This window comes from Saccopteryx bilineata, chromosome 3 (assembly GCF_036850765.1).
Source record: "Saccopteryx bilineata isolate mSacBil1 chromosome 3, mSacBil1_pri_phased_curated, whole genome shotgun sequence".
In the NCBI taxonomy this organism is placed as follows: domain Eukaryota; kingdom Metazoa; phylum Chordata; class Mammalia; order Chiroptera; family Emballonuridae; genus Saccopteryx; species Saccopteryx bilineata.
The window spans coordinates 215498620-215525758 of NC_089492.1; the positions used below are offsets into that span (position 1 = coordinate 215498620).

Here is a 27139-nt window from a genome sequence, read left to right on the forward strand (position 1 = left end):
AGAGGGGGAGGGGTGGAGAAGCAGATGGGTGCTTCTCTTGTGTGCCCTGGCCGGGAATCAAACCCGGGACTCTGCATGCCAGGCCGATGCTCTACCACTGAGCCAACCAGCCAGGGCTCTCCTACTTGTTTTATGCTCTTGAGGTATATCCATGTTGATGTTTGTACCTCAAATTCATTTTCTTTCCCATACAGAAGTCAATCATGTAAATTTACTTCTGTTTATTTATTCATTGTTGTTTTGCTGGATTCTTTTGCTATGGCAAGGAATTTTGCATTGGATTTTTTTTTTTGTATTTTTCTGAAGCTGGAAACGGGGAGAGACAGTCAGACAGACTCCCGCATAAGCCCGACCGGGATCCACCCAGCACGCCCACCAGGGGCTACGCTCTGCCCACCAGGGGGCGATGCTCTGCCCCTCCGGGGCATCGCTCTACCACGACCAGAGCCACTCTAGCGCCTGGGGTAGAGGCCAAGGAGCCATCCCTAGCGCCCGGGCCATCTTTGCTCCAATGGAGCCTTGGCTGTGGGAGGGGAAGAGAGAGACAGAGAGGAAGGGGGGGGTGGAGAAGCAAATGGGCACCTCTCCTGTGTGCCCTGGCCAGGAATCGAACCCTGGTCCCCCTCACGCCAGGCCGACGCTCCACTGCTGAGCCAACCGGCCAGGGCAACATTGGATTTTTTAATACATATCTTCAAATGGACAAATTGGCTTCTCTAGTCTCTATTGCTATGAGTACCACTGAAGTCACTAGGCATGTGCAGAGAAAATTTTACTAGAGTTTACCAGGTTTCCTGCCTATAATGTCGATCAGTTTACCTTTCCAACAGCAGTGCATGGGAGTCTCAATTGCTCTGTATCTTTGCCACAAACATATTTTTAGGCTCTCTAGTGTTTGCTCAGCTGATGTGTACACAACAGCATCTTATAGTGGTTTTAACCATTACAGTCTTTATATTTTATGAGGATATGCCTGCTCCAGTTAACTATTATTGCATTAAAAATTATCCCAAAACTTAACCTCTTATAACAAGAAGTTTATTAAGTTCAAAAATTTCATGATCACTAATTCAAACACATAAGAGCAGAAATGGCTTTTTTTTGCACCAAGATGTCTGGAGCCTCAGCTGGGGACACAAAACAGCTGGGGGTGACTCCGTGGAAGGAGCTCGTAGCATTTGGACGCATCATTGCTCCCATGCCTGGAGGTTGATACTGGCTATTGGATAGGACTGCAGGCGAAGACATTGACTCTAATTTCTAAATATAGTCTCTATGTGTAGCCTGGGCTTCCTCACAGAGTGGCACTTCAGGATAGTTGAAGTTTTTACATGATGACTTAGGATTCCAAATCAGAGTAACTCAGTGAACAAGGTTGAAGCTGTGTTGCTTTTTATGACTCAATCCTAGAAGTCACACATTAACCACTTTTATTGCACAAAATTGGTTAGAAACAGTCACTAAAGTCAATACAGATTCAAAGGGAGGGGATATAGACCTCGTTTCTCAATGGGAGAAATGTCAAAGGATTCATGAACATGTTTGAACTAATGTAGTGCTCTACAAGCGCTGTTTGGTCATTTCCCCTGAAATAACATTCCGTTGACAGGGTATAGTTTGCTTTGAATACCACTTTACATTAATGTTATGTTATTGTTAAATTTTACATTGTGTTAGAAATGTATTAATATCTCCAAAGAGTTTATGAAAAGAGTAGTGATAAAAAGAACAAAGTAAATACTTGACCTCATAATAATTTTTAAATCTTAACTAGTGAAGTAGAGTCCAGTGAGACTATTAATTGTGAATCTATGTATTGGAATAAATAAATCTCTGAGTTTGATGATATCCTGCCAGCAGAAGGAAAGTAAAACTGGTACGAGGGAGGAACCAGAAAATTTTGAAATCTATTTTATAGGATTTTTGTAGGACTTGTCCTTAGCCCATAATGTTGATTATGGGTTAGAGACAAATTTCTTAATAAAGTGGTATGGTACCAGTAAAGTTTTTACACTTATTACTCTGGTAAACTCATAAAATATTCTCATGATACACAACGTGATTTTCTACACAAAATTATTGGGTTTTGTTGTTGAAAGCGTGAACATTATCTGATTTTTTTGTATGACCAGCACATCTTCCTTTTCTCTTTTTTTCTTTTTTTACAGAGACAGAGAGAGACTCAGAGAGAGGGATAGACAGGGACAGACAGACAGGAATGGAGAGATGAGAAGCAACAATCATTAGTTTTTCATTGTGCATTGCTACCCTTTAGTTGTTCATTGATTGCTTTCTCATATGTGCCTTGACCGCGGGCCTTCAGCAGACAGAGTAACCCCTTGTTCGAGCCAGTGACCTTGGGTCCAAGCTGGTGAGCTTTGCTCAAACCAGTTGAGCCCGTGCTCAAGCTGGCGACCTCGGGGTCTCAAACCTGGGTCCTCCGCATCCCAGTCCGATGCTCTATCCACGGCGCCATCACCAGGTCAGGCCAGCACATTTTTCTTTAGTGAACTTGGCCCCTCCCCCAATTCTTTTATTCTATGTGTACCCCCTTTGGGGATCAATACTGTCTGTGGCAGCCTAGAGTGGCTGGTAATTTTAGTTTCTCCCCCATGGGAAGAGCCTACTGAGGATAAAGTAAATTTTGAGGAAACCAGGGCCAAGAGTTGAAGAGAGAGAGACAGAATTCAAATGATATAGCTTGATCTTTTAGATCTTACTGTGACAGAAGTCCAATCTCAGACTTCCTGGTTTGTGAGTTCAGTGCTTCTGTTTTTTGCTAAAGCTATTTTGCCTTGTGTGGTCTGTCACTTGCTAATGAGAGTCTTGACTACTATCAGTTCCAAAAGTACAAAAACAAGATTCAGTCTTCCGCCTTATATCAAGAAATGGTACCAATCACACCATATTAAGAAGTGTGCAAAGCTAGCCCCAAACAGATGACAAATAGTGCAGGGGTAGTCAACCTTTTTATACTTACCGCCCACTTTTGTATCTCTGTTAGTAGTAAAATTTTCTAACCGCCCACCGGTTCCACAGGAATGGTGATTTATAAAGTAGGGAAGTAACTTTACTTTATAAAATTTATAAAGCAGAGTTACAGCAAGTTAAAGCATATAATAATAATTACTTACTAAGTACTTTATGTCAGATTTTCACTATTTGGCAGAATAAATCTTTATAAAACAACTTACTATAGTTAAATTTATCTTTTTTTTTATACTTTGGTTGCTCTGCTACCACCCACCATGAAAGCTGGAACATCCACTAGTGGGCGGTAGGGACCAGGTTGACCACCACTGGTAGAGAGGGAAAGCAAAGTGAGAAAAAAATTGATGGCATATTAATCTGGAATAATGTATATAAGACCACTTATGAGTAGTCTTTCATTGGGCTTTAGGTTTTGAATATACCTGAAGAGGAAGTGCTCAGCAACTTTTCACTTTTCATCACATGGAAGAAAACTTTGGTTAGTGAGTGTTTTCTGAGCCATGATATAAACAAGAATGAGTTATCCATAGACCAGTAAGCAACAAGGAAAGACATTGCTACTTCAATGAAAGTTTTTTCTTGGGAAGCCAGTAACCTCCCAATTTATTTACAAGGAGCAGTCAGAGCTAATATAGCTATGTGCTTCCAGACTTTAACATAGTATTATAGAAAATAGTAAAAAATTTAATGACAAGTTGGTTGTGATCATTGAGTATTGGCTTTTAACATACTGTATATAGAAATGAAATGAGCAGCGAAGACTAGTCTTTTTTCCCCACATGACATCGGTCTGGCTGTTAAGGAGTGTTCATGAGCATGGGAAATGAGAAATGAGAGGAAAACATGTTTTTAAATGACAGCGATGTTAGTGAAGCCATTTATATGATATGTAGTGGCTTATTCAAAACCATTATCAGTGAAATAGTATCTCATTATCAATCTTGAAATGAAGAGATCAGGATATCTTAAAAAAAAATTTTTTTATAGAGACAGAGAGAGAGAGTCAGAGAGAGGGATAGATAGGGACAGACAGACAGGAACGGAGAGAGATGAGAAGCATCAATTCTTTGTTGTGGCACCTTAGTTGTTCATTGATTGCTTTCTCATATGTGCCTTGACTGCAGGTCTTCAGCAGACCGAGTAACCCCTTGCTCGAGCCAGCGACCTTGGGTCCAAGCTGGTGAGCTTTGCTCAAAAAAGATGAGCCTGCACTCAAACTGGCGACCTCGGGGTCTCGAACCTGAGTCCTCTGCTTCCCAGTACGATGCTCTATTCACTGTGCCACTGCCAGGTCAGGTGGGATCAGGATATCTTAAGAAGACTTAAATGCATCTTACTTGCTAAGATTAAGTCTTGAGAATTTTTTAAATGGATAAAAATATCAGTGCTGTTATTGGGCACATTTATTTTTGATTAATTACATTATAAATCCAGGAAATTTGAAAATGTACAGAGGAGAACTTATAAAATAACCTATACCATCACTGTCATTATTCCAGGCTTCTCCCTGTGCATATATAGAGACAGAAGGTAAGAGAGGGAGAGAAAGAGAGGGAACTAGATAGGATAATTTTTATAAAAATTGTATCATACTTTTTAATAGAAAGCCTTCAATTTAATTTTACTTATAAAATCCAATTTACTCAAAGAAACTGAAATGAAAATAAATGTAATTAAATTTAACAGAATAAAATAATTTGAAGTGAAAATGAAAACTGCTGATAAATGTTCCTTCCCCACAAAAGAATTACAAATTATTTTTTAAAAAGTCATTGAGAAGGTAGAATCTTTATCTTATTTAACCACATGTACTAATTTTAGATTCTATTAGTTGACTTCCTGCCATAAAAAGTAAGGAACTTACCAGTCTCGCTTTCCTTTCTCACCTTCCAATTTTGTTAGTTATCTTACTCTAATTTTGCCAAGTATTAAAACATTTACATTTGGTTCTATAATTGTAATTACCATATTTATAACTCAGTATGACATTTATATAGATTCAGTGTTCACCATGGGATTTTATTACTGCTTCTTCATTAGAAAATACTTTTTTTTGTTTGTTCTTTTCTTTTTTGATTCACATATTCAGTCAGATGTTAAGGGTGCATGGGTTTTCTATTTCTTTTTTTCCCCTTTTTTCTTTTGTTGTTGTTCAGTGGCACCTGTCTTGTGACTTTAAATTAAATGCAATTTGGCTGGGTATAATATTCTTGGTTCATACTTTCTTTCTTCTAGAACTTTATAGCTGTTGCTAAATTACCTTTTGGCACTGAATACTACTGTGAAGACATCTGAGGCTAGCCTAATCCTGTCTTCACCTTGGAGTGACTTGACCTTTATGCATGAAGTTTTAGTCATTGAAAGTTAAAATCTTCACCAGGATGTGGCTTGGTGTTGAAAGCTGTGTCATATTTTCCTGAGAAACAGTGTATTCTTTTAATATGTAAATTTATTTATTTTATTTTTGTTAAAAATTTCTGTATATTTAAATATTTTTTCTATTTTATTCATTAGTTACTTAATTCAGAGATGATAATAGAGGATCATCTTTGTTCTCAATATCCATTACCATCTCTGAATTTTCTTTAATTTTTTTATATTTTTCTTCTGCATGCACTGTAATTATCTCATTGTAACAAAAAACCAAAAAAAATAAAATAAAAATAAAAACAAACAAACAAAAGACTTTTTTTTCCCCTGTTAGTATGTCTGTGGCTTCAAGTCCCTACTTAACTACTGTGTGTTTCTATGTGCCTGGGAGGGAGGATGGGAGAACGGAAGAAGGGTTTGTGTGTCTTTAAAGTTCCAGCCTGATTAGAATTCTCTTCTAATTTGCAAAGCTCTTCTGTGTCTATCTCATTTCTTATTTATAATGATATTTATTTTAGGGTTTTTCTCTCTTTTCTTTCCTTTGGACTTCCAGAATCTAGTTCTTCTCTCTGGGACCATTTTCTTTCTTATTAAAATACATTTTTGAAGTTCCTTTTTGAGTACCAGTTGGGAGAAAACTTTCACAATTTATTTTATTTGGAATAGTCTTTATCTTAGCATTGTTGTTTCCTCTTTTATAGTGATCACTAGAATAACCCTTGTTTTCCTTCTCTTACTGTGACAGCTAGGACCCTTGGGAAGAATGTAGAATAGGAGTGGAGAGAATGGGAACATCAATCAGGGTCCAGTCAGAAAAATAAAAATCATTCTAGATATTTCAACACAGGAGATTTACTAGAAGAAATTGGTTATGCAGGTCACAGAAGAATAGTTAAACAGCTGTATTTCGTATAACAAAAATAAGTACCAGTCATAATACTACTAGAAAGTTTATAAAACCCGCCCCAAATAAAGACAAATATGAGGATGATGAACAACAGTAGAGAGCTCTATAAGCCTTAGGACTGGAAGAAAGAAGGAGCTGGCGTTCATAGAGGTTAGGAGCTAGGAATACCTGGTGGAACATGGAACCATAACAGTAACCAGGAGATGGAACAGGGAGGACTCCGGAGATGGATCAAAGACAGAAAGGAAAACACTCTGGTTATTCATTTCTGCTTCCCTTCAATCTTTTACCAACAATGCACATTGTCCAGACTCATCTAAATGCCAGAGTTTTGGTGCCTGGGTATTACAGTCCCCCCTTTACAATGAAACAATAGTTTGCCTAGGTATATAAGTGTAAGTAAAACAATCATTCAGTACTTTGAAGACATTACCATTTTTTTTGTCTTTTCCTTTTAGAACTTTTAGACAATTCCTGAAGCTAACTTCCCATTTTTAACTTATCTTTGACATTTTTCTATTATCTTTTGAATATTAACTTGGAGAGATTTTTTAGACCATATTTTCCAGATCACTACTAAATTATATATATTCTATATATCCTAAAATTTATTTTTAAAATTAAAAAATATTACTAAGGTATCTATACTCATTTTAGGTAAACAATTCAACGAGTTTTGACAAATTTATACTACCAAAATGCTTTTAAGATGCACTCATGTATTCGCAGCTTGTTTCTTTTTATTGGTGAGTTTTATTCCACTGTATGGATAAGCCCCTATTTGTTAATTCATTCACCTGTTGCTGGACATTTAGATTGACTTCAGTTTGGGACTGTTAAAAAGATGCTGTGTGGACATATGTTCTCATTATCTTGAGTAAATATATAGAAGTAGAATGGTTAGTCAAATAACAAACTGATTACCTTAATAACAAACTGCCAAAATGTTTTCCAAAATGTTTATGCCAGTTTATATTCCCTTTCGTAATGCACAATAGTTTGAGTTACTCTACATCCTCACCAGCACTTGGTATTCAGTGTTTTTAATTTGTCATTCTATTATTGTGTTATCTGATTGAAATTTTAATTTGCAATTTGCTGAATAGTGATATTTACCTTTAAAGGTACACAGAACTAATATAATATTGCTACTCATATAAGTTCTGTGACAATGTACTTGACTATTTTGGCTCTTTTTGAATTGTGAAGATTGTCTTTACTACTATCTTTCAGATAATAGTAAGACATCTTTCATATTTTCCACCTAAAAGGACATTATTAAATGTGGTAGTTAGTATAACTCCCCCCCCCACCAAGATGTCCATGCCTAAATTCCCAGAAACTATGACTATGTAAGGTTATGTGGCAGATGAAGAATTACAATTGCTCATTAGCTAATCTTTCAAAAGAGAGAGAATCCTGGATTACCCAGGTGGGCTCAATTCACAAGGGTCTTTAAAAATGGAAGAGAGGACAGAAGAGGAAATTGGAGGGAGCAACATGAGAAGTACTTGGCCAGATGTTGCTGGCTTTGAAGATGGAGGCATGGGGTTGTGAGCCAAGGAAAGTGAACAGGCTACAGAAGTCAGGAAACACAGGGGAACTGGTGACACCTTGATTTCGACCCAGTGAGACTCACTGTAGATGTCAGACTTCCAGATCTGTAAGATAATGAACTTGTGCTGTTTTCAGCCACCAGGTTTGCAGTAATTTGATACAGCAGCAACAGAAAACTGACACATTAAGGTAATCATTTGCTGTGAGCATTACAACCTACTGAACACTCAGATGACAAACCAACTAGGGTTTTGTTTCAACTTCTTATCTCACTCTCCTTTTGGCTACTTTATTAATATCACCATTAAGATATGGGCAGAGACTCAAAGGGCAACAAGTCTAGTGTGTTCAATCTTATGTTGTATTAGCCCTGCTTCAGAGGATAGCTGGATGCCAAGGGCAAGGCTGACCAGGAGTTAGAGTGACTTCAGTTACCCAGGCTTTCCCTTACTTTCAGTAGTGACAGTTGCTTGTTTTCTGCTTGTATTCCAGGAAAGAATAGACACAAAGATAGCAGGTGCATTGAGGTTTGTGACCACACTACTGACATTTAAAAAAATTTTTTGTTTATAGTAAATGAGTTCAGTTTTGACTAAATATAAAGCAATTGAAGGAAGATGAATGTAAGCCTTTCACCAACGGAATCCATCGTACACCTGGGAATTGAATGATCGGTAGGTGTACTAGTTTATTAGGGCTGCCATAACAAAGGACCACTGGGCAGAAACTTTGTTCTTCACAGTCCTGGAGAAAAACTCCAAGATCAAGTTGTCGTCAGGTTTGGCTTCTTTTGAGGCCTCTCTCCTTGGCTTGAAGATGACCATCTTCCTCTCGTGTCTTTACATGGTCTTACCTTGGTCTGTGTGTTCTTTGTGTCCTAATCTTCTCTTCTTATAAGAACACCAGCTATCTTGGATTAAGGCCCATCCATATGACCTCATTTTACCTTATTGTCTTTTTAAAGGCCCTACCTTAAAATACAGTCATATTCTGAGGTACTAGGGTTTAAAATTTCAGCATACGAATTTTGGTGGGACACAATTTAGTTCTTGGCAGCGGACACAAAAGCTATTAAATAAGGCATATAGAAAATGTTCAGGAAAGTGAAAGTGAAAGTATTTAACTTCACATTCAATATTTGTGCATAAAAAACATTAAATGGTATTCAAATAACAGTAGTTCTGCAGTGAAGATGTTTAGATTTTTATAATTATTTACATAAGGAAATGAGCAAACAAATTTATATTAAACCATAACAATGATAAAACTAAGTAAGCACTGGGTTAAAAATAGTAAGCACTGTGCTTTAAAGTGCGGCAATATTTATAATGTTTGCAGTAACAATCAGAGCAATAAAAAGGTAAGTGATTACAATAATTACCTAAAAAATTATTTATTGAGATCGAGGACATTTACAGAAACACACAGTAATCAACCTAGCTAAAAAGGGAGAGGTAACATGAAGCTCAAAAGCACTTCTGGAGAAAAATGTATAAATTCAGTTTATTGTTATAATAAAAGGATGAAAGATAGTGTAGGGACAATCCTTTAAAAATGAAAATTTTCATGATTAGATTAGGAACAGTTTAGACTGATAGCATGTGGAAGAAGTAGAAACATTTGTTAGAAACTACAGAAATGAATCTAGGAGTTTCTCAGTAAACTCCCAGTTGGAGTAATTGGCGACAGTTCTCCTCCTGTTGCTCTGTTCTCATCACCAAAAGCCCAACCCAACCACATAAAAATTAGGCATCTATAAGCATCTGTAGTATCGCAGAAAATAAATCAGGAGAGAGGGGCAAAAAAGAAACTTCAATACTCAATAAGTTCTTTTATCCTTTGAAGATACTTTAATTTAACAGTTATTGATTAATTAAAAAACACAGTTGTCTTCAGCATTTCCTAGCTACAATAGTGCATAGGAAATTCCATTCTAAACAAAGAAGTAATTAATGAAATAACAATACACCTTAACATTTTACATTGATAGGTTACAGGTTACAAGTTGCTTTCACATACATTATTTCATCTGATTCTTACAATAAGCAGAAAAAAACAATCAGTGTGAAAGAAAAATGATTTTTTTTTCAAGCTTAATGATGAGTATTTTCAGGCCAATGGGCAGTCAATATGAAAACATATCAAAAACATGATAGTAATACCCACAAGCCATGATACCTTTGTTTTGGTAGGTTGACAGTTTGATATCAATTGGATATTTAGCATTAGTGAAGGATGAGGGAATCTGAACAGACATGAGGTTCTCACGATATTCAAAAAATTATAAGAACACTGCAAGATAAGAAGCAGAAAGAGTCCTAAAAGATCACCTTAGGCAGATTTACTTCAGAGCTATTATCCCTTCAAAATGTCATAAAAAAACCTTATCACAACATGTGAAAGTGAGAAGGGACCTTAGAAAGGACCTCGTGGAGCTCTTCCCTTTCACAGAGGAGAGAACCGAGGCCCGGGCTCTGTCTGAGTGCCAGGCCAGGCCTCCTCTTCCACAATGCCATCTCCGTATTATTCACCAAATAAAAATGTAATTTCTTCTGGTTCAAACAGTGTAATTTGAGGTGAAATACTGATTTATGCCACTTATTTAAGTTTTTATATTGTTCTTGAAATTGTGGCAGAAACTGAGAATTTTGTATAATTTTAATATACTCTAATTCAGTATACTTGATTGGTTGGAAATAGACTCCCTTGATATATTTAAAAGCTTGCTCATGTCCTTTAAACAGAGAGTAAAATGGAATGGCTATGTAGCCCTCAAAACCAATGTATTGCCTAGGGGACATCTACCCAGATACAGTCTACAGCAAGTTGTGCTGGACAGTAGTAATTTTATTAAAAAAAATATTGTTAGAATTCATAGAAATCTTTTGAATTACTGAAAACTAAAATGTAATAATCAAATAGTCATTCCCATGATTTATTAAAATAATTTTACACTAATATGCAACAAAGCTACCATAAAATTTGTAGCATACATATAGAATATAATGATCAGCATGTTCTAGGGTTTAAATGAAATACAAAAAAAACCTAATTAAAATATTTTATACAAACTATGTTTTATCAGTTTATTAACATGATGATATATTTTTGTTACATCAAACTTACTACAGTAAACTAGTTATTTTTCTTGCACATTTAAATATAAGTGGACCAAAAGCTGAAATTAGCATCAGCTTGTAAATGACATAACCATGCAGGAACACTTGACAACCAAAAGATGTACAGACTGAGCCAAAGAACATCTCAGACAGGCTTTTTCAATGTATCAAGGGTTTTACAAGGGTGCGGTAGAGAGGACAGGAGGTGGAGTCAGTGACTCCCTGCACCGATAATGAAGCCAACAGAATGCTTATATACATGAAGATCAGTTTGATTAAAAACAACTCATCTATATGCATGTTAATTGATCATAAAAAATGAGCACAGTCTGATTTCAACTATTTTGGTGTGTTGTTTTAAGCTAGGTCACTGACTCACAGAGAGAAGACCAGGCAGGAAAATGTAAAACCAAAGGAAAAAAAAAATTTAAAAACTGAGTTAAGCCAGGGATTCTCAATAAGCACAAAACTTTATGTGCAAAAGTGCTTGAAATTTCCACATGACCAAGAGTTGTTAAGTCAGTTGGCAAAACGGTATATAAAAAACCCTCCAATGCTAAAATTGCATCTGCATGGTCACACATTCTGTTTACTGAAAGAAAAGAAGCTGGAAATTATTACATATCTGAAGATATCACACTTCAAAATTAAAATACAACTGCGGCAGCTTTATAAAGTTTGTCCCTCTCCTCACTGATGAGGCTTAGGGTAAAAGCTCCCGCAACAGTGCCTCTACCTCAGGCTGCAAATCTATACACCAGGATAATAACCTGGCAATGACTTCCTTTGTTCTGAACAGTGACAAAGCAGAGCAAAGCAGAAACAAACACAAAACCTCATTTAAATAAGAGCATGCCTATATTGTTTACAAGAAGTGAGCCATTTGTTTGATTTAGCAAAGTTATTTGTCCACATTAACGTTCTTCTTAGTGCCATTCTTTTCCTTTAAAAAGTTTACAATGAGGACTCAACTAAGAAACTTAAAATTTTGTCACTTTCATTAGTCACGTTTTATTAAAATACTGGCTAAAACCCTTATGGAAGAGTCGAGGTTTAGAAATCTTAGAACTCTTCTCTAATACCTACAGAAATGCCAGCAGCACGCGCGAGAACCCGGGTGACAATGATCCACAGCATTAGTTTATCCTGTGAACGAAACACGTTTGTCACACTGCACTGGCTGGTCTCAGCTCCTCAAGAAGAGGATGATGTACAAAGAGGTGAGGGAAATAGAAGCTCTGCTCTATAGGAATCCATATTGCTGGGTGTAGCTACTCTATCTTAGCCAATGCAAATTTATTTCCAGAACTGAGTCTGAGCTACCCAAAGTAAAAATAATTATTAGAAAGTATATCTTTAAGCCATTGACCAAAAAAATACTGGCAAGAACTACAAAAAAGCAACACTTATCCTTCCCTTCAAATATCATAAAGCCATAACACTGCCCATTTGAAACACTAAAAAATAAAATGGAGCACTGTTTGGAGAAAAACTAATAAAAAGGAAAAGGGAAAAAATGGGTGTAGGAGGAGAGGAGAAAGACACACCAAAGAGAAGCAGCGAAGTGTCTAGTTCTGTGTTACGGCACAGACAACGCCTGCTCAGCGGTGCCTTGTTACACAATGGACCAGAGTGCACACACAGATGGCAATAAAGACCTCACTCAGTCGCTGGAATGAAGGAACTAGGGAACTGCTTCAACAAGGACGTCTCCGCTCCACCCTTCTCTCTCAACAGAGTGCAAAGACCGAGCGTGAGCTCTGCTGTCATCTCCTCGCTCACCTTTAAAATTCACAGAATTCTTTTGTACACTTTTCTGTTATAGAGACACGGATATCTTCTTCTTCATAGTCATCAAAGTTGCTGGTATCTCCAGAGCCTCTGAACTTTGGTATGAATGGAGCTTCCACCTATAATTGAGATAGAGAGAAAAGTAAGTGTAATATTGTGATTTATAAAAAGAAATACAATATATCTGGTCCTCACCCTGATTTGTGGCAGGGAGTTCCTAAAACCCTTGAGATTTCCTAAGTATAGACAGTGGTAAAGGTACCGTTTGTTATGTTAATAAGGTGACTTTTGGAAAGTCCCTGGGTAACCTAAGCATGGGAGCTGGTTGCCAGGGAAACCAGCCAAGTGATTTTAGAGGACTGGAACTGTCAGACCTCCAGGGAGGGGAGAGGAGCTGAATGAATAGTTCAGTCACCAAAGGCCAGTGAGTTAATCAACCATGCCCAATGTAGTGAAGCCTCTATAAGATAGTAAATCTGTTGGTATGCATATTTTACCACAAAAAAAGCTGGATAAGTATTGAACTATGAATTTTTCATGTATTTGAGAATTCTACATATTAAATACATAAGTACCTTGAAAAGTAAAAAACCCACATTATAAAGCTATAAAAATGGTGTAGTATATAATACAAAAACAGACAAAAAGAACTCATAAGAAAGTTCTGAAACAGACCGACATATATAATAATTTTTGTATTAGTAAAAATGGAATTTCAAATATGGGGCCGAATAAGGATTATTCAACAAATGCATAGAGAATAATTGCCTAATTATTAAATAGTGACAGCAAAAAGTTAGACCAAAAGCACTAAAAGAAAATATAGATTAAATGAGTCACCCAAATAGAATCCGGTCCTGACTGTGATATTAATGATCTGAATGTGAGGGGAAGGTGTGGGCGGGAGGGAAACAGGTCCTGCACGTTACCGAAGTCATGAGGACTGAAATGGTGCAGACCACAGAGGTGCCTCTGGCTGGTGGGAGTATGACAGTTTTGAATTTCTTTCTTTTTTTTTTTTCTTTTTTTCATTTTTCTGAAGCTGGAAACAGGGAGAGACAGTCAGACAGACTCCCGCATGCGCCCGACCGGGATCCACCCGGCACGCCCACCAGGGGCGAAGCTCTGCCCACCAGGGGGCGATGCTCTGCCCATCCTGGGCGTCGCCATGTTGTGACCAGAGCCACTCTAGCGCCTGAGGCAGAGGCCACAGAGCCATGCCCAGCGCCCGGGCCATCCTTGCTCCAATGGAGCCTCGGCTGCGGGAGGGGAAGAGAGAGACAGAGAGGAAAGTGCGGCGGAGGGGTGGAGAAGCAAATGGGCGCTTCTCCTGTGTGCCCTGGCCGGGAATCGAACCCGGGTCCTCCGCACGCTAGGCCGACACTCTACCGCTGAGCCAACCGGCCAGGGCCTGAATTTATTTCTTAACAAATTACCTGATCATAACTATATGAAAACATACCTCCTCTACAGAAGGAAAAATAGAGCCTGGACTCATCCACTTAATCTTCTCCCTAAACTACTCTTCCTTTTGCATTCTCTACCTTAACCCAAATTTTAAGGATGAGAAAGCAGATGCTTTAAAGAGTGTAAATATGTTGCTCAAGATCACATTGCTAATGGTGGTTAATTTAGGATTTCTGACCAATGTCTACTGATCCCCAGAGTTCATGCTCAGGCAGGCTTCCCACTCCAAATATTATCGGAGCATAAAAGTTAAGCAGATGATATGTAAAATCTATAAAAATCTTATGAAACAATATATTGTTCAGTGGTTTGGGGCTTCATTTTAATAACAATGCGATCTTGCAATAAGAAGTTTGAAGAATCTGGGATCAAAAATAGGTGTTACTTGGCAGCTACATGATTATGTTTAAAGTAGTTAACCTTTCTGAGCTGATTTTCTTACCAGTAAAATGGGGGAAATGGTACAGCTATCCCATAGGATTACTTCAAAGACTAAAATGAGAAGTTACAGAGACTTGCTTTTAATGAATTATGAAGTACTGCATTCGTGCTAGGAAATAAACTAATACAATATTGTATGGTTAACAATACTTTGGAATAAGAAATAAAAATAAGATATAAAAATATGAAATGTTTACTTATAAGATCTAAAATCTACTTTAAATTGCTAAGGACCTTATTCTTGACTACATAAACATAACCGGGCGGAGAGAATGCTGTTAATGGCTGTCTCATGGTTAGAGAGTTTCTGATCCCCTCTTAGAAGATCCAGAGGCTGTGCTGCAATATCACTGTATTGGTTTTGCTATATTTTCCATTTCCTGAATTTTAGAATTCTTGTAATGCTTTGTTTTTATTATCTCTTAGAAAAGATATAAATCAGAAAAACTGTGGTATGACTAGTTTACTTAGAGCATTTCTATTTTTTCCCTAAGAAAATTCACATGTGGCTGTACAGCATTATTAAATACAAGTCAGAAACATTAGAACTTTCAGTTTTACGTGAAAAAATTAACTATATTCGAGATAAAAACACTTTATTCATACAAATTATCTTTAACTTGGTACTTAAGAAGCAAAAGGAGAGATTAAGGTAATTTAGCAAAGCAAGACCTTTTATTAAATGAATTGAAAAGGTGATGGATAAAAGCTGGAAACTGTCTAATGCATCTAGCGATGAACTATCATTAAATCTAGCTGTGTGCCAATTCTGGGTGAGAGCCTGTATTTATTTACATATTGTCTTTCTAAGATGGCTTCACATCAGTTTTGAAATGCAAACCCTTAGGGCACTGTCTAATACAGAATATATGCTTTCTCTTTAATCAAGGAGAAAACTCATTTTTAAGTTGTGGGATATAAAGATCTCTTAAGACTTGAATAGGGTTAATTCAAACAGTAAGAAAAGAAAATTAAAGCTATATATTAAGTTGAAAATAATGTTACTACACATAAACACCACCTTTAAAAATGCTTTTAAGTTGAAGAAGTAAAAGGCTCACCTTCCTCTGGTAAATAGCAATCCAATCAGTTGTGGCAAACCACTTGTGAGTTTTTATATCACTCACACCATTCTTCAGGTTTCCAAACCGCTTCGTCAGATCCACCTGCAGCAGGTTCCGTAGAAGGTCCTTGAGATCCGAACTGAAGTGTGACGGGAACCGAACCTGCACCAACAGACTGCGTGGTGAAGCACAAGCTCCCAGACTCCTGCTATTTCTCTTTTGATCTCAGAAAGTTTTTTTAAATAGGTAATTATATAAACAAAAATATGTAGAGATAACCTTCAAACACTTTTTAACTACACATTTCAGCCCCCAGAGTAGTCATAAAGAAGTGAATGAAACTATTCTCTTGGGGCCTTGTATCTACAGAAAATGTGCGTAGCATACAGAACTTATCCAGCCATGTCAGAGGTTCACCCTCCTTAGGAGAGAACCTTTGGATCCCACATTACAAACTTCTTCCTTAGAGATATACAAATTTAAACTTAAAATTTGAATAGAAAAGCAGACTATAAAGATATCTGTATGCACATTTTGAAAAGAGATTTAAAAAAGGAAGTATAAAAATTATTATAAAAACCCACACTGTGGGTTTTTTTTTTCTGTGCCTTTCACAGCACAGAAAACCATTTTTCATGTATTAGTGGGTGACTTTTAGGTATAATTCTACTGTTATGCAACTGTATAAAAATGATTTAGATTAGTTTAAAAGCATTTTCTACTTCCTAATTTATTAAGACTTTACAATTAGTCAACTGGTTTCCAGCCTTCAAAACAACACAAAACAAAACAAAGCACCCAAAATAACTGAAGGTGTTATTATACTATATTAGGCAATCAGTAAAATAAAGTATTAGTCATAAAAGACCTAGGTCTATTGTTTTGTTTTCATATATTTTTCTCTTCTAACTCTCTACTCCAACATAATTCCCAGTTCTCACCCTTTTACTAATATGGGCACTGAAAAATTAAAATGGGTACTACCAAGGGATGATGTTAGAAGAAATATCTATATCTTTTTACCCTTTTCTTTCATTATACTACCTCTTGACTATCCTTTTCAACCTGTGGTCTCTTCCCCATCACACATGCAAGTAATTATGTGCATGTATCTATGTATGTATGTATGTATGTATGTATGTATGTATGCTCATGGGAACTTTCATTCTGACCCCATTTCCCTATTATGCACACCTTGGCCCCATTTCATATCCCCACCTCCACAAACACTATTCTCTGGATTATCATGGCATTGACTTCAAACTGACCACAGACTTCTGTAGAAAATGCTTTAAAGGGTTGACATGGCCATTTCTGACCTCCTTGCATTCTTATTTTGGTTCTTTTCAAGTATGGTGATCACCTTATAACTTGCAAAGTGACTAACTACATTGCCTCAGTTGACCCCCACAGTGTATGCATTCAACTAAGCTGTAGTATTTGTGCGTGTCTATCTTCTCTGGGCTGTGAGCTTCTGAAGGAACTGTGCCGTTTTTGTGTTTTTATCCCCCCCCCCGAATTTCATTAGATCATTTTGAACAATGTAGTTCATTGATTTTACAATTATTTATTGCATATCTGCCATGTACCAGGCACTGTTCTAGCTGCTAGATATATAGCAGTGAGCAAAAACAAAGTCTCTGATTTCATGGAATGTACAACCTAGTTAGAGATGATATAATGGATATGGTATTAACTCTTAAAGATGTAGAAACTCAGACCCAGAGACATTATATAACTTGCCAAATCATTAGACTATCAAGTGGCAAAGCTGGGACTAGATATTTAGTCTTATGATTCCTAGCCTCATAATTTTTGCTCTTTATTATACTGTCTACAAACATACAGAACTCTGACTTTCAAAAATTTCACCATAATTGACATAGTTTCATGTTCTCAATGCAGAAGTTAAGTCATGAGCATGCAAAGCTGGTTATATAGCATTGTTAGATTCACAGTCATAGTCTTCTGGTGGCCACTGTCCTGCTATTCTGTAAATAAATGTTTCTCAAAGTGTGGTCCTAGGACCCATGTCCATTGGAATCAAGTGGGAGAGTAGAGGATAAAAATGCAGGTTCCAAAAGGTTAACGTAATACACCATATCAACAAAACAAAGAACAAAAACCACATGATCTTATCAATAGACGCAGAAAAGGCTTTCGATAAAATACAACACAATTTTATGTTTAAGACTCTCAACAAAATGGGTATAGAAGGAAAATATCTCAACATGATAAAGGCCATATATGATAAACCATCAGCTAACATCATATTAAATGGCACTAAACTGAAGGCTTTCCCCCCTTAAATCAGGAACAAGACAGGGTTGTCCACTCTCTCCACTCTTATTTAATGTGGTACTAGAGGTTCTCGCCACAGCAATCAGACAAGACAAAGAAATAAAAGGCATCCATATCGGAAAAGAAGAAGTAAAGGTATCACTTTTTGCAGATGATATGATCCTATACATCGAAAACCCCAAAGAATCCACAAAAAGACTACTAGAAACAATAAGCCAATACAGTAAGGTCGCAGGATACAAAATTAACATTCAGAAGTCAATAGCCTTTCTATATGCCAACAATGAAACAATTGAGAATGAACTCAAAAGAATAATCCCCTTCACGATTGCAACAAAAAAAATAAAATACTTAGGAATAAACATAACAAAGAATGTAAAGGACTTATATAATAAAAACTATAAACCATTTTTAAAGGAAATTGAAAAAGATATAATGAGATGGAAGAATATACCTTGTTCTTGGCTAGGAAGAATAAATATAATCAAGATGGCTATATTACCCAAAGCAATATACAAATTTAATGCAATTCCCATCAAACTTCCAATGACGTTTTTTAAAGAAATAGAGCAAAAAATCATCAGATTTATATGGAACTATAAAAAACCCCGAATAGCCAAAGCAATCCTAAAGAAAAAGAATGAAGCTGGGGGCATTACAATACCTGACTTCAAACTCTATTATAGGGCCACGACAATCAAAACAGCATGGTATTGGCAGAAAAATAGACACTCAGACCAATGGAACAGAATAGAAAGTCCAGAAATAAAACCTCATATATATAGTCAAATAATTTTTGATAAAGGGGCCAACAACACACAATGGAGAAAAGAAAGCCTCTTCAATAAATGGTGCTGGGAAAACTGGAAAGCCACATGCAAAAGAATGAAACTGGACTACAGTCTCTCCCCCTGTACAAAAATTAACTCAAAGTGGATCAAAGATCTAAACATAAGACCTGAAACAATTAAGTACATAGAGGAAGACATAGGTACTCAACTCATGGACCTGGGTTTTAAAGAGCATTTTATGAATTTGACTCCACAGGCAAGAGAAGTGAAGGCAAAAATTAATGAATGGGACTACATCAGACTAAGAAGTTTTTGCTCAGCAAGAGAAACTGATAACAAAATAAACAGAAAGCCAACTAAATGGGAAATAATATTTTCAAACAACAGCTCAGATAAGGGCCTACTATCCAAAATATACAAAGAACTCATAAAACTCAACAACAAACAAACAAACAATCCAATAAAAAAATGGGAAGAGGATATGAACAGACACTTCTCCCAGGAAGAAATACAAATGGCCAACAGATATATGAAAAGATGCTCATCTTCTTTAGCTATTAGAGAAATGCAAATCAAAACGGCAATGAGATACCACCTCACACCTGTTCGATTAGCTATTATTAGCAAGACAGGTAATAGCAAATGTTGGAGAGGCTGTGGAGAAAAAGGAACCCTCATCCACTGTTGGTGGGAATGTAAAGTAGTACAACCATTATGGAAGAAAGTATGGTGGTTCCTCAAAAAACTGAAAATAGAACTACTTTATGACCCAGCAATCCCTCTACTGGGTATATACCCCAAAAACTCAGAAACATTGATACGTAAAGACACATGCAGCCCCATGTTTATTGCAGCATTGTTCACAGTGGCCAGAACATGGAAACAACCAAAAAGCCCATCAATAGATGACTGGATAAAGAAGATGTGGCACATATTCACTATGGAATACTACTCAGCCATAAGAAATGATGACATCGGAACATTTACAGCAAAATGGTGGGATCTTGATAACATGATATGAAGCGAAATAAGTAAATCAGAAAAAAACAGGAACTGCATTATTCCATACGTAGGTGGAACATAAAAGTGAAACTAAGAGACATTGATAAGAGTGTGGTGGTTACGGGGGGGAGGGGGCAATGGGAGAGGGAAGGGGGAGGGGGAGGGGCACAAAGAAAACAAGATAGAAGGTGACAGAGGACAATCTGACTTTGGGTGATGGGTATGCAACATAATTGAACGACAAGATACCCTGGACTTGTTATCTTTGAATATATGTATCCTGATTTATTGATGTCACCCCATTAAAAAAATAAAATTATTAAAAAAAAAAAATGCAGGTTCCGGCCATGGCCAGTTGGCTCAGTGGTAGAGCATCGGCCTGGCGTGCGGGAGTCCAGGGTTCGATTCCCGGCCAGGGCACACAAGAGAAGCGCCCATCTGCTTCTCCACCCCTCCCCCTCTCCTTCTCCACCCCTCCCCCTCTCCTTCCTCTCTGTCTCTCTCTTCCCCTCCTGCAGCCAAGGCTCCATTGGAGCAAAGTTGGCCCGGGAGCTGAGAATGGCTCTGTGGCCTCTGCCTCAGGTTCTAGAATGGCTCTGAATGTGGCAGAGCGACGCCCCAGATGGGCAGAGCGTCGCCCCCTGGTGGGCATGCCGGGTGGATCCCGGTCGGGCGCATGCGGGAGTCTGTCTGACTGCCTCCCCGTTTCCAACTTCAGGAAAAAAAATGCAGGTTCCTGGGGCTTACTTCCGATGATGAGGGCACTGGGCCTGAGGATTTCAGCTTCTGTCTCCAAGAGATTCACACGTTCATACATATATATATACACCCAAGCTTAAAGAGCACTATTTGTAACTCTATTCACTTCTTAATGCAGAAATTTTATTTGTTCTGCTAGTGATAGATAAAAAATGTTTAATGTAAACAAACTAAAATTATCGTCATACTAGAGGAAAACAAAATGATATTTGTGGCAAGACTATTTGAAGGTAGGATAGGTACTAAATGACCAGGATTTGGGAAGGGGGGGTCAACTCATATAAATTAGCAACTAAAAGCTTCATTTTTGAAAAGCCTGTACTATCACAGATTATAAGAGGTTTTATGTTTAAAAAAAAAGATGTTAACTACCACCTTTAGGTTTTACTTCTGACAAAATGGTTTATTAGAAGTAGGCTCTAACAGTTTATATGCATGGGCTCACAAAATGCAAAGCATAATACTGAGGAAAATGTTATTATTACCCCCATTTTAAAGGTGATATCATTGACACCTACAGAGATTAAGTGATTTGCTCAATACTACAGAGCTAAGAATTGTTGAAGCTGTAATTTCAAATGAGTACTCTGACTCCAGCGTACACACTTTTAATGAGTCTATACTATCTTTGCAATTCAATAACCTGAGAATAGTTATTATCAGGAACTTTATAAAATACTGAAATTTTCATCTTAAAAATATTTGCTATATATTTCTTCATTTATCCTAGTAGGAATAAAAACAAGAGCATATGAAGTATTCAAAAGGCACACTGTTTACTTGAAAAATATTACCTATAGACAGTGGTTTACATTCTTTGTTTAGATTCCAAAGAAATATGTTTGAAGAAGACCTATTATGTTTAGAATAGTTTGCATGAACTGCTCAATGCAATGTGTCCTTCATGGTGTTCAGAATGGTGGACAGTAATGTACTACATAGAAATTATCTTCTGAACTGAGGTAATGTGCAATGCAGTGCCCACGTTGAGTCATCAAACTGAAATTAGAAAACGAAAAACAAAAAGCTCCTAACACAAAATAAGCAAAACAAAATGGAAAATAACTTAATTGAAAACAAAGGAGAGAGTAATGGCGGAGTAGGAAGCGATACCGATAAATCTCCCCCAAAACTCAACAAGATCTTCAACCAGAAACAGAAAAACCTATACTTGGAGCTTCCAGATTCTTCGCAATACACCCAAAGGTATGATTGAGTGAAAAATTGGCTAAATATATAACCAAACCCCGAAGGAAATAGGGAGTAAGAAATGCTCCGCCTTCCTCACTAACCTAAACAGGGTGGCTTTCTCTGGTAACTGTGAATATAGAAACTGAGGCGGGCAAAGGGGGTGAATAGATCCAGGCCGCCGCAGCAAAAACGGCCGAACCAGGCTGTGGCTCAGAGATCCAAGCCGAGGAAAATCTGATCCTGTGGCAACCCGGGCAATACAAGCTAACACTCGCACCAAACCCAAACAAAGAAAGACAAGCGGAGCGGCCATTTTACCTGGTCTCCTGGTCGGTGCGCAGTTAGTGGAAGAGAGATTTCTTCCTAAGCCGCGGAAGTGGGTGCCCGTGTTGCCCCACGGAGAGGCAGGGTCAGAGGCCTTTCGGTGGGCTGAGGGCAGAGTCTCTGGGCAGCCCCAGCGCCCTGGGAAAGCCACGCACGGGAGGGAGTGAGAACTAATCCCAACGGTGGAGATTTTCCGTGCTGGAGGCTGTTTCACTCAGAGGGAACCACGGCCGGCCTCATATACTGGTTTGCGCGCGCAGATAAGGAGTGAGCGATTCCTCCGAGTGCCTCGGCAGTGCGCGCCAGTGTTATCGCAGAGAGGGGCAGAGTCAGGGGCCTTTGTGTGGGCCAAAGCGGAATCTCGGGCCGCCCCAGCGCCTTGCAAAGGCCGCACACGGGGACGGAGCGAGACTCAATTCCAACGCTGCAACTTTTCCCTGCGGTTGGGGGTTTCACTCAGAGCGTGAGACTGCTGGCCGGATATCCTGGTTGCAGACAGTGAGTGAGAGTTTCCTCCAAGCGCCCCGGAAGTGGGCGCCCGCTTGTGTTACCGGATAGAGTGGCAGAGCCAGAGGTCTTCGAGTGGGCGGAAAGCCCGCCTGATTATGCTAGCAGCTCTGACTGACTGAGCCTTACCCAGAGCCCTGTGCTGAGTGGAAATAGAGTGGGGAGTTGCCAGCAATTTGAGCCTCTTACTATCCAGGCAGAGGCAGCAGCAACCCCATACCTGGACTATCAGGCTACTAATTGAGGAAGGAAAGACTAGGAGAAAGGCTCCAGGAACACGGACTCTCTCACTGTCGGAGCCTATAAATGCTAATGAGCCTCGACTCCCAACGAGAATAAAGCACAATACATGACATTGCCATAGAGACTTATCAACTGCAAACCTCTACCTGAGCGTGCCAAAGGGGCAGAACCCGGGGTACAGAGTCACCGACCAGGAAGAGGAAGAGAAAAGAAAAAGCAAGAAGATAACTTCTCAAAATCAAGAATAATCTGCAGACTTTATAACCTATCCCATTTTATTATATTTGTTCGTTTGTTTCTCGTATCTTCATTCTTGAGACTTTTTTTTCCTCCTCCAATTTGGCCGATTAACTCTCTACCGGTCTTACTCTCTCCTCTCCTTGAACTACACTACCCATAAGTGTTACATCTCCCATTATCATTTCTCTTCTCTTCCTTTCTCTCTATGAGGGTTGCACTCCAAAACCCTTAACTCTTTCTCTCTCTCTCCTTTCTTTTTTCTTCTTTTAGTGGTTCCCTCTTTTTTTCTCTCTCTCTCTTTCTTTTCTCCCTCTATATTAGTTTCTTCCTTTCTCCTTTACATCTCCTCTCATTCAAACCTCAATAACAAACAAATTATCTTATCTGGGACTCATCCTATGTTTGTGGCATTTTGGGGGGTTTTTACTTCACCTTTTTAACTCACTAGCAGTGCTCCCATCCCTGGCTCTCCATATTATCTAGTTCTTGTTCCACTAAATACAATAGTAAGTTTTTAATTTGTCCCCCCATTTTTCCATTTTCCTCTTATTCCTCTCATCATAACTCTTAGAAAACCAACACCTAAAAGCAAATCATTTTATTCTTGACCCAAATTTTTTCCTTATTTGCTTTTTGTGGGTCCATACGCTCTTTTTTTTTTCTTTTTTCTTTTATTTTTTTTCCTTTTTTTTTCTTTTTTTTCTTTCTCTCTTTTTTGCCCCTTTATTACTTTTCCCCAATTCAGGCCCTCCATCACAGGCATTGTTTGTTATAACTCACAGTCCACCACAAGATTTTCTCAAGAAAGAGGGGAGAGGAGAGGAGAGGAAAAAAAGAGGGGGGGAATAATTTCATTTTTAAAAATTTTTATTTTATTTTATTTTTCTTTATTTCATTATTAACTTTTTTTAAAAAAAACAACTCTTTTCGATTTGTTATTTTTTTATTTTTTTTAACTTTTTATTCTTTATTAAATCTCATTAATACTATCAACAAAACCACCCTCAGATGCCATTAAGGAAGAGAAAATCGAATATCATGGATACAAAAGAAAGAGAGGTAACACAGCTAGATGAGGAAAAATCTATGGAGAAAAAATTTAATATATTGGAAACCTTGGAGCTAAATGACAGAGAATTCAAGATAGAAATCCTAAAAATCCTCCGAGATATACAAGAAAACACAGAAAGGCAATATAGGGAAATCAGAAAACAACTCCATGAACACAAAGAATATATGTCCAAGGAAATTGAAACTATAAAAACAAATCAAACAGAGATGAAAAACTCAATTCACGAGCTGAAAAACGAAGTAACAAGCTTAGCTAATAGAACAGGTCAGATAGAAGAGAGGATTAGTGAAATAGAAGACAAGCAACTTGAGGCACAACAGAGAGAAGAAGAAAGAGACTCAAAAATTAAAAAAAATGAGATAGCCCTACAAGAATTATCTGACTCCATCAAAAAGAATAACATAAGAATAATAGGTATATCAGAGGGAGAAGAGAGAGAAAATGGAATGGAGAACATACTTAAACAAATAATTGATGAGAACTTCCCAAGCCTGTGGAAAGAACTAAAGCCTCAAGTTCAAGAAGCAAACAGAACTCCAAGTTTTCTTAACCCCAACAAACCTACTCCAAGGCATATCATAATGAAATTGACACAAACCAACAGCAAAGAAAAAATTCTCAAGGCAGCCAGGGAAAAGAAGAATACAACATACAAAGGAAGGCCCATTAGATTATCATCAGATTTCTCAGCAGAAACTCTACAAGCTAGAAGAGAGTGGACCCCAATATTTAAAGTCCTGAAAGAGAGGAACTTTCAGCCACGAATACTATACCCATCAAAGCTATCCTTCAAATACGAAGGAGAAATAAAAACATTCACAGATACAGAAAAGATGAGGGAATTTATCATCAGAAAACCCCCACTCCAGGAATTACTAAAGGGGGTTCTCCAATCAGATACAAAGAACAAAAAAAAACAGAGCCACAAGTAAAAGCTCCAAGAAGAACACAATAAAACCAAATTTAAACTGTGACAACAACAAAAAGAAAGAGGGGGAGAAGACGGAGATTAACAGTAGCAAAGGACGATGGAATGCAAAAGTACTCACAAAATAGTTCGCTACAATGAACAGGGTAGGGACCCTTTTCATTACTCAAAGGTAACCACCATTGAAAAAACCACCACAGAAGCACATGAGATAAAAAAGATAGCAACAGAGGAAAGATGTATGGAATACAACCAAATAAAAACAAAAGATAGAAAAACGAAAGAGAAGGATCAAACAAGACACAAAACTAACAGAAAGCAAGATATAAAATGGCAATAGGGAACTCACAAGTATCAATAATTACACTAAATGTAAATGGATTAAACTCACCAATAAAAAGGCACAGAGTAGCAGAATGGATTAAAAAAGAAAATCCAACTGTATGCTGCCTACAGGAAACTCATCTAAGTAACAAGGATAAAAACAAATTCAAAGTGAAAGGCTGGAAAACAATACTCCAAGCAAATAACATCCAAAAAAAAGCAGGTGTAGCAATACTCATATCGGATAATGCTGACTACAAGACAGGAAAAGTACTTAGAGACAAAAATGGCCATTTCATAATGGCTAAGGGGACACTGAATCAAGAAGACATAACAATTCTTAATATATATGCACCAAACCAAGGAGCACCAAAATATATAAGACAGCTACTTATTGATCTTAAAACAAAAACTGACAAAAATACAATCATACTTGGAGACCTCAATACACCGCTGACGGCTCTAGATCGGTCATCCAAACAGAGAATCAACAAAGACATAGTGGCCTTAAACAAAACACTAGAGCACCTGGATATGATAGACATCTACAGGACATTTCATCCCAAAGTGACTGAGTATACATTTTTCTCCAGTGTACATGGATCATTCTCAAGAATTGACCATATGTTGGGCCACAAAAACAATATCAGCAAATTCAGAAAAATTGAAGTTGTACCAAGCATATTTTCTGATCATAAAGCCTTGAAACTAGAATTCAACTGCAAAAAAGAGGAAAAAAATCCCACAAAAATGTGGAAACTAAACAACATACTTTTAAAAAATGAATGGGTCAAAGAAGAAATAAGTGCAGAGATCAAAAGATATATACAGACTAATGAAAATGACAATACGACATATCAGAATCTATGGGATGCAGCAAAAGCAGTGATAAGAGGGAAGTTCATATCGCTTCAGGCATATATGAACAAACAAGAGAGAGCCCAAGTGAACCACTTAACTTCCCACCTTAAGGAACTAGAAAAAGAAGAACAAAGACAACCCAAAACCAGCCGAAGAAAGGAGATAATAAAAATCAGAGCAGAAATAAATGAATTAGAGAACAGAAAAACTATAGAAAAAATTAATAGAACAAGGAGCTGGTTCTTTGAAAAGATCAACAAAATTGACAAACCCTTGGCAAGACTTACCAAGGAAAAAAGAGAAAGAACTCATATAAACAAAATACAAAATGAAAGAGGAGAAATCACCACGGACACCGTAGATATACAAAGAATTATTGTAGAATACTATGAAAAACTTTATGCCACTAAATTCAACAACCTAGAAGAAATGGATAAATTCCTAGAACAATACAACCTTCCTAGACTGAGTCAAGAAGAAGCAGAAAGCCTAAACAGACCTATCAGTAGAGAAGAAATAGAAAAAACCATTAAAAACCTCCCCAAAAATAAAAGTCCAGGCCCTGACGGCTATACCAGCGAATTTTATCAAACATTCAAAGAAGACTTGGTTCCTATTCTACTCAAAGTCTTCCAAAAAATTGAAGAAGAAGCAATACTTCCAAACACATTTTATGAGGCCAACATAACCCTCATACCAAAACCAGGCAAGGATGGCACAAAAAAAGAAAACTACAGACCAATATCTCTAATGAATACAGATGCTAAAATACTAAACAAAATACTAGCAAATCGAATACAACAACATATTAAAAAAATAATACATCATGATCAAGTGGGATTCATCCCAGAATCTCAAGGATGGTTCAACATACGTAAAACGGTTAATG

At 37.5% G+C, this 27139-nt stretch overlaps 1 protein-coding gene across 9 annotated transcripts in view; it reads right to left on the reverse strand.

Moving 5' to 3' along the window:
* Nucleotides 1–9652: 9652 nt before the first annotated feature.
* The window catches only part of PRKACB (protein kinase cAMP-activated catalytic subunit beta), a 160770-nt gene continuing 143283 nt past the window's right edge, over nucleotides 9653–27139 (reverse strand). For all 9 annotated transcript variants that reach the window (XM_066268795.1, XM_066268798.1, XM_066268794.1 and 6 more), the window contains 2 exons: nucleotides 15705–15869; nucleotides 9653–12854 (listed from right to left, as the gene is read on the reverse strand). In XM_066268795.1, the coding sequence (XP_066124892.1) occupies nucleotides 12729–12854; nucleotides 15705–15869 (291 nt within the window). In that variant the 3' untranslated portion in view covers nucleotides 9653–12728. The remainder of the gene's footprint in view (nucleotides 12855–15704; nucleotides 15870–27139) is intronic.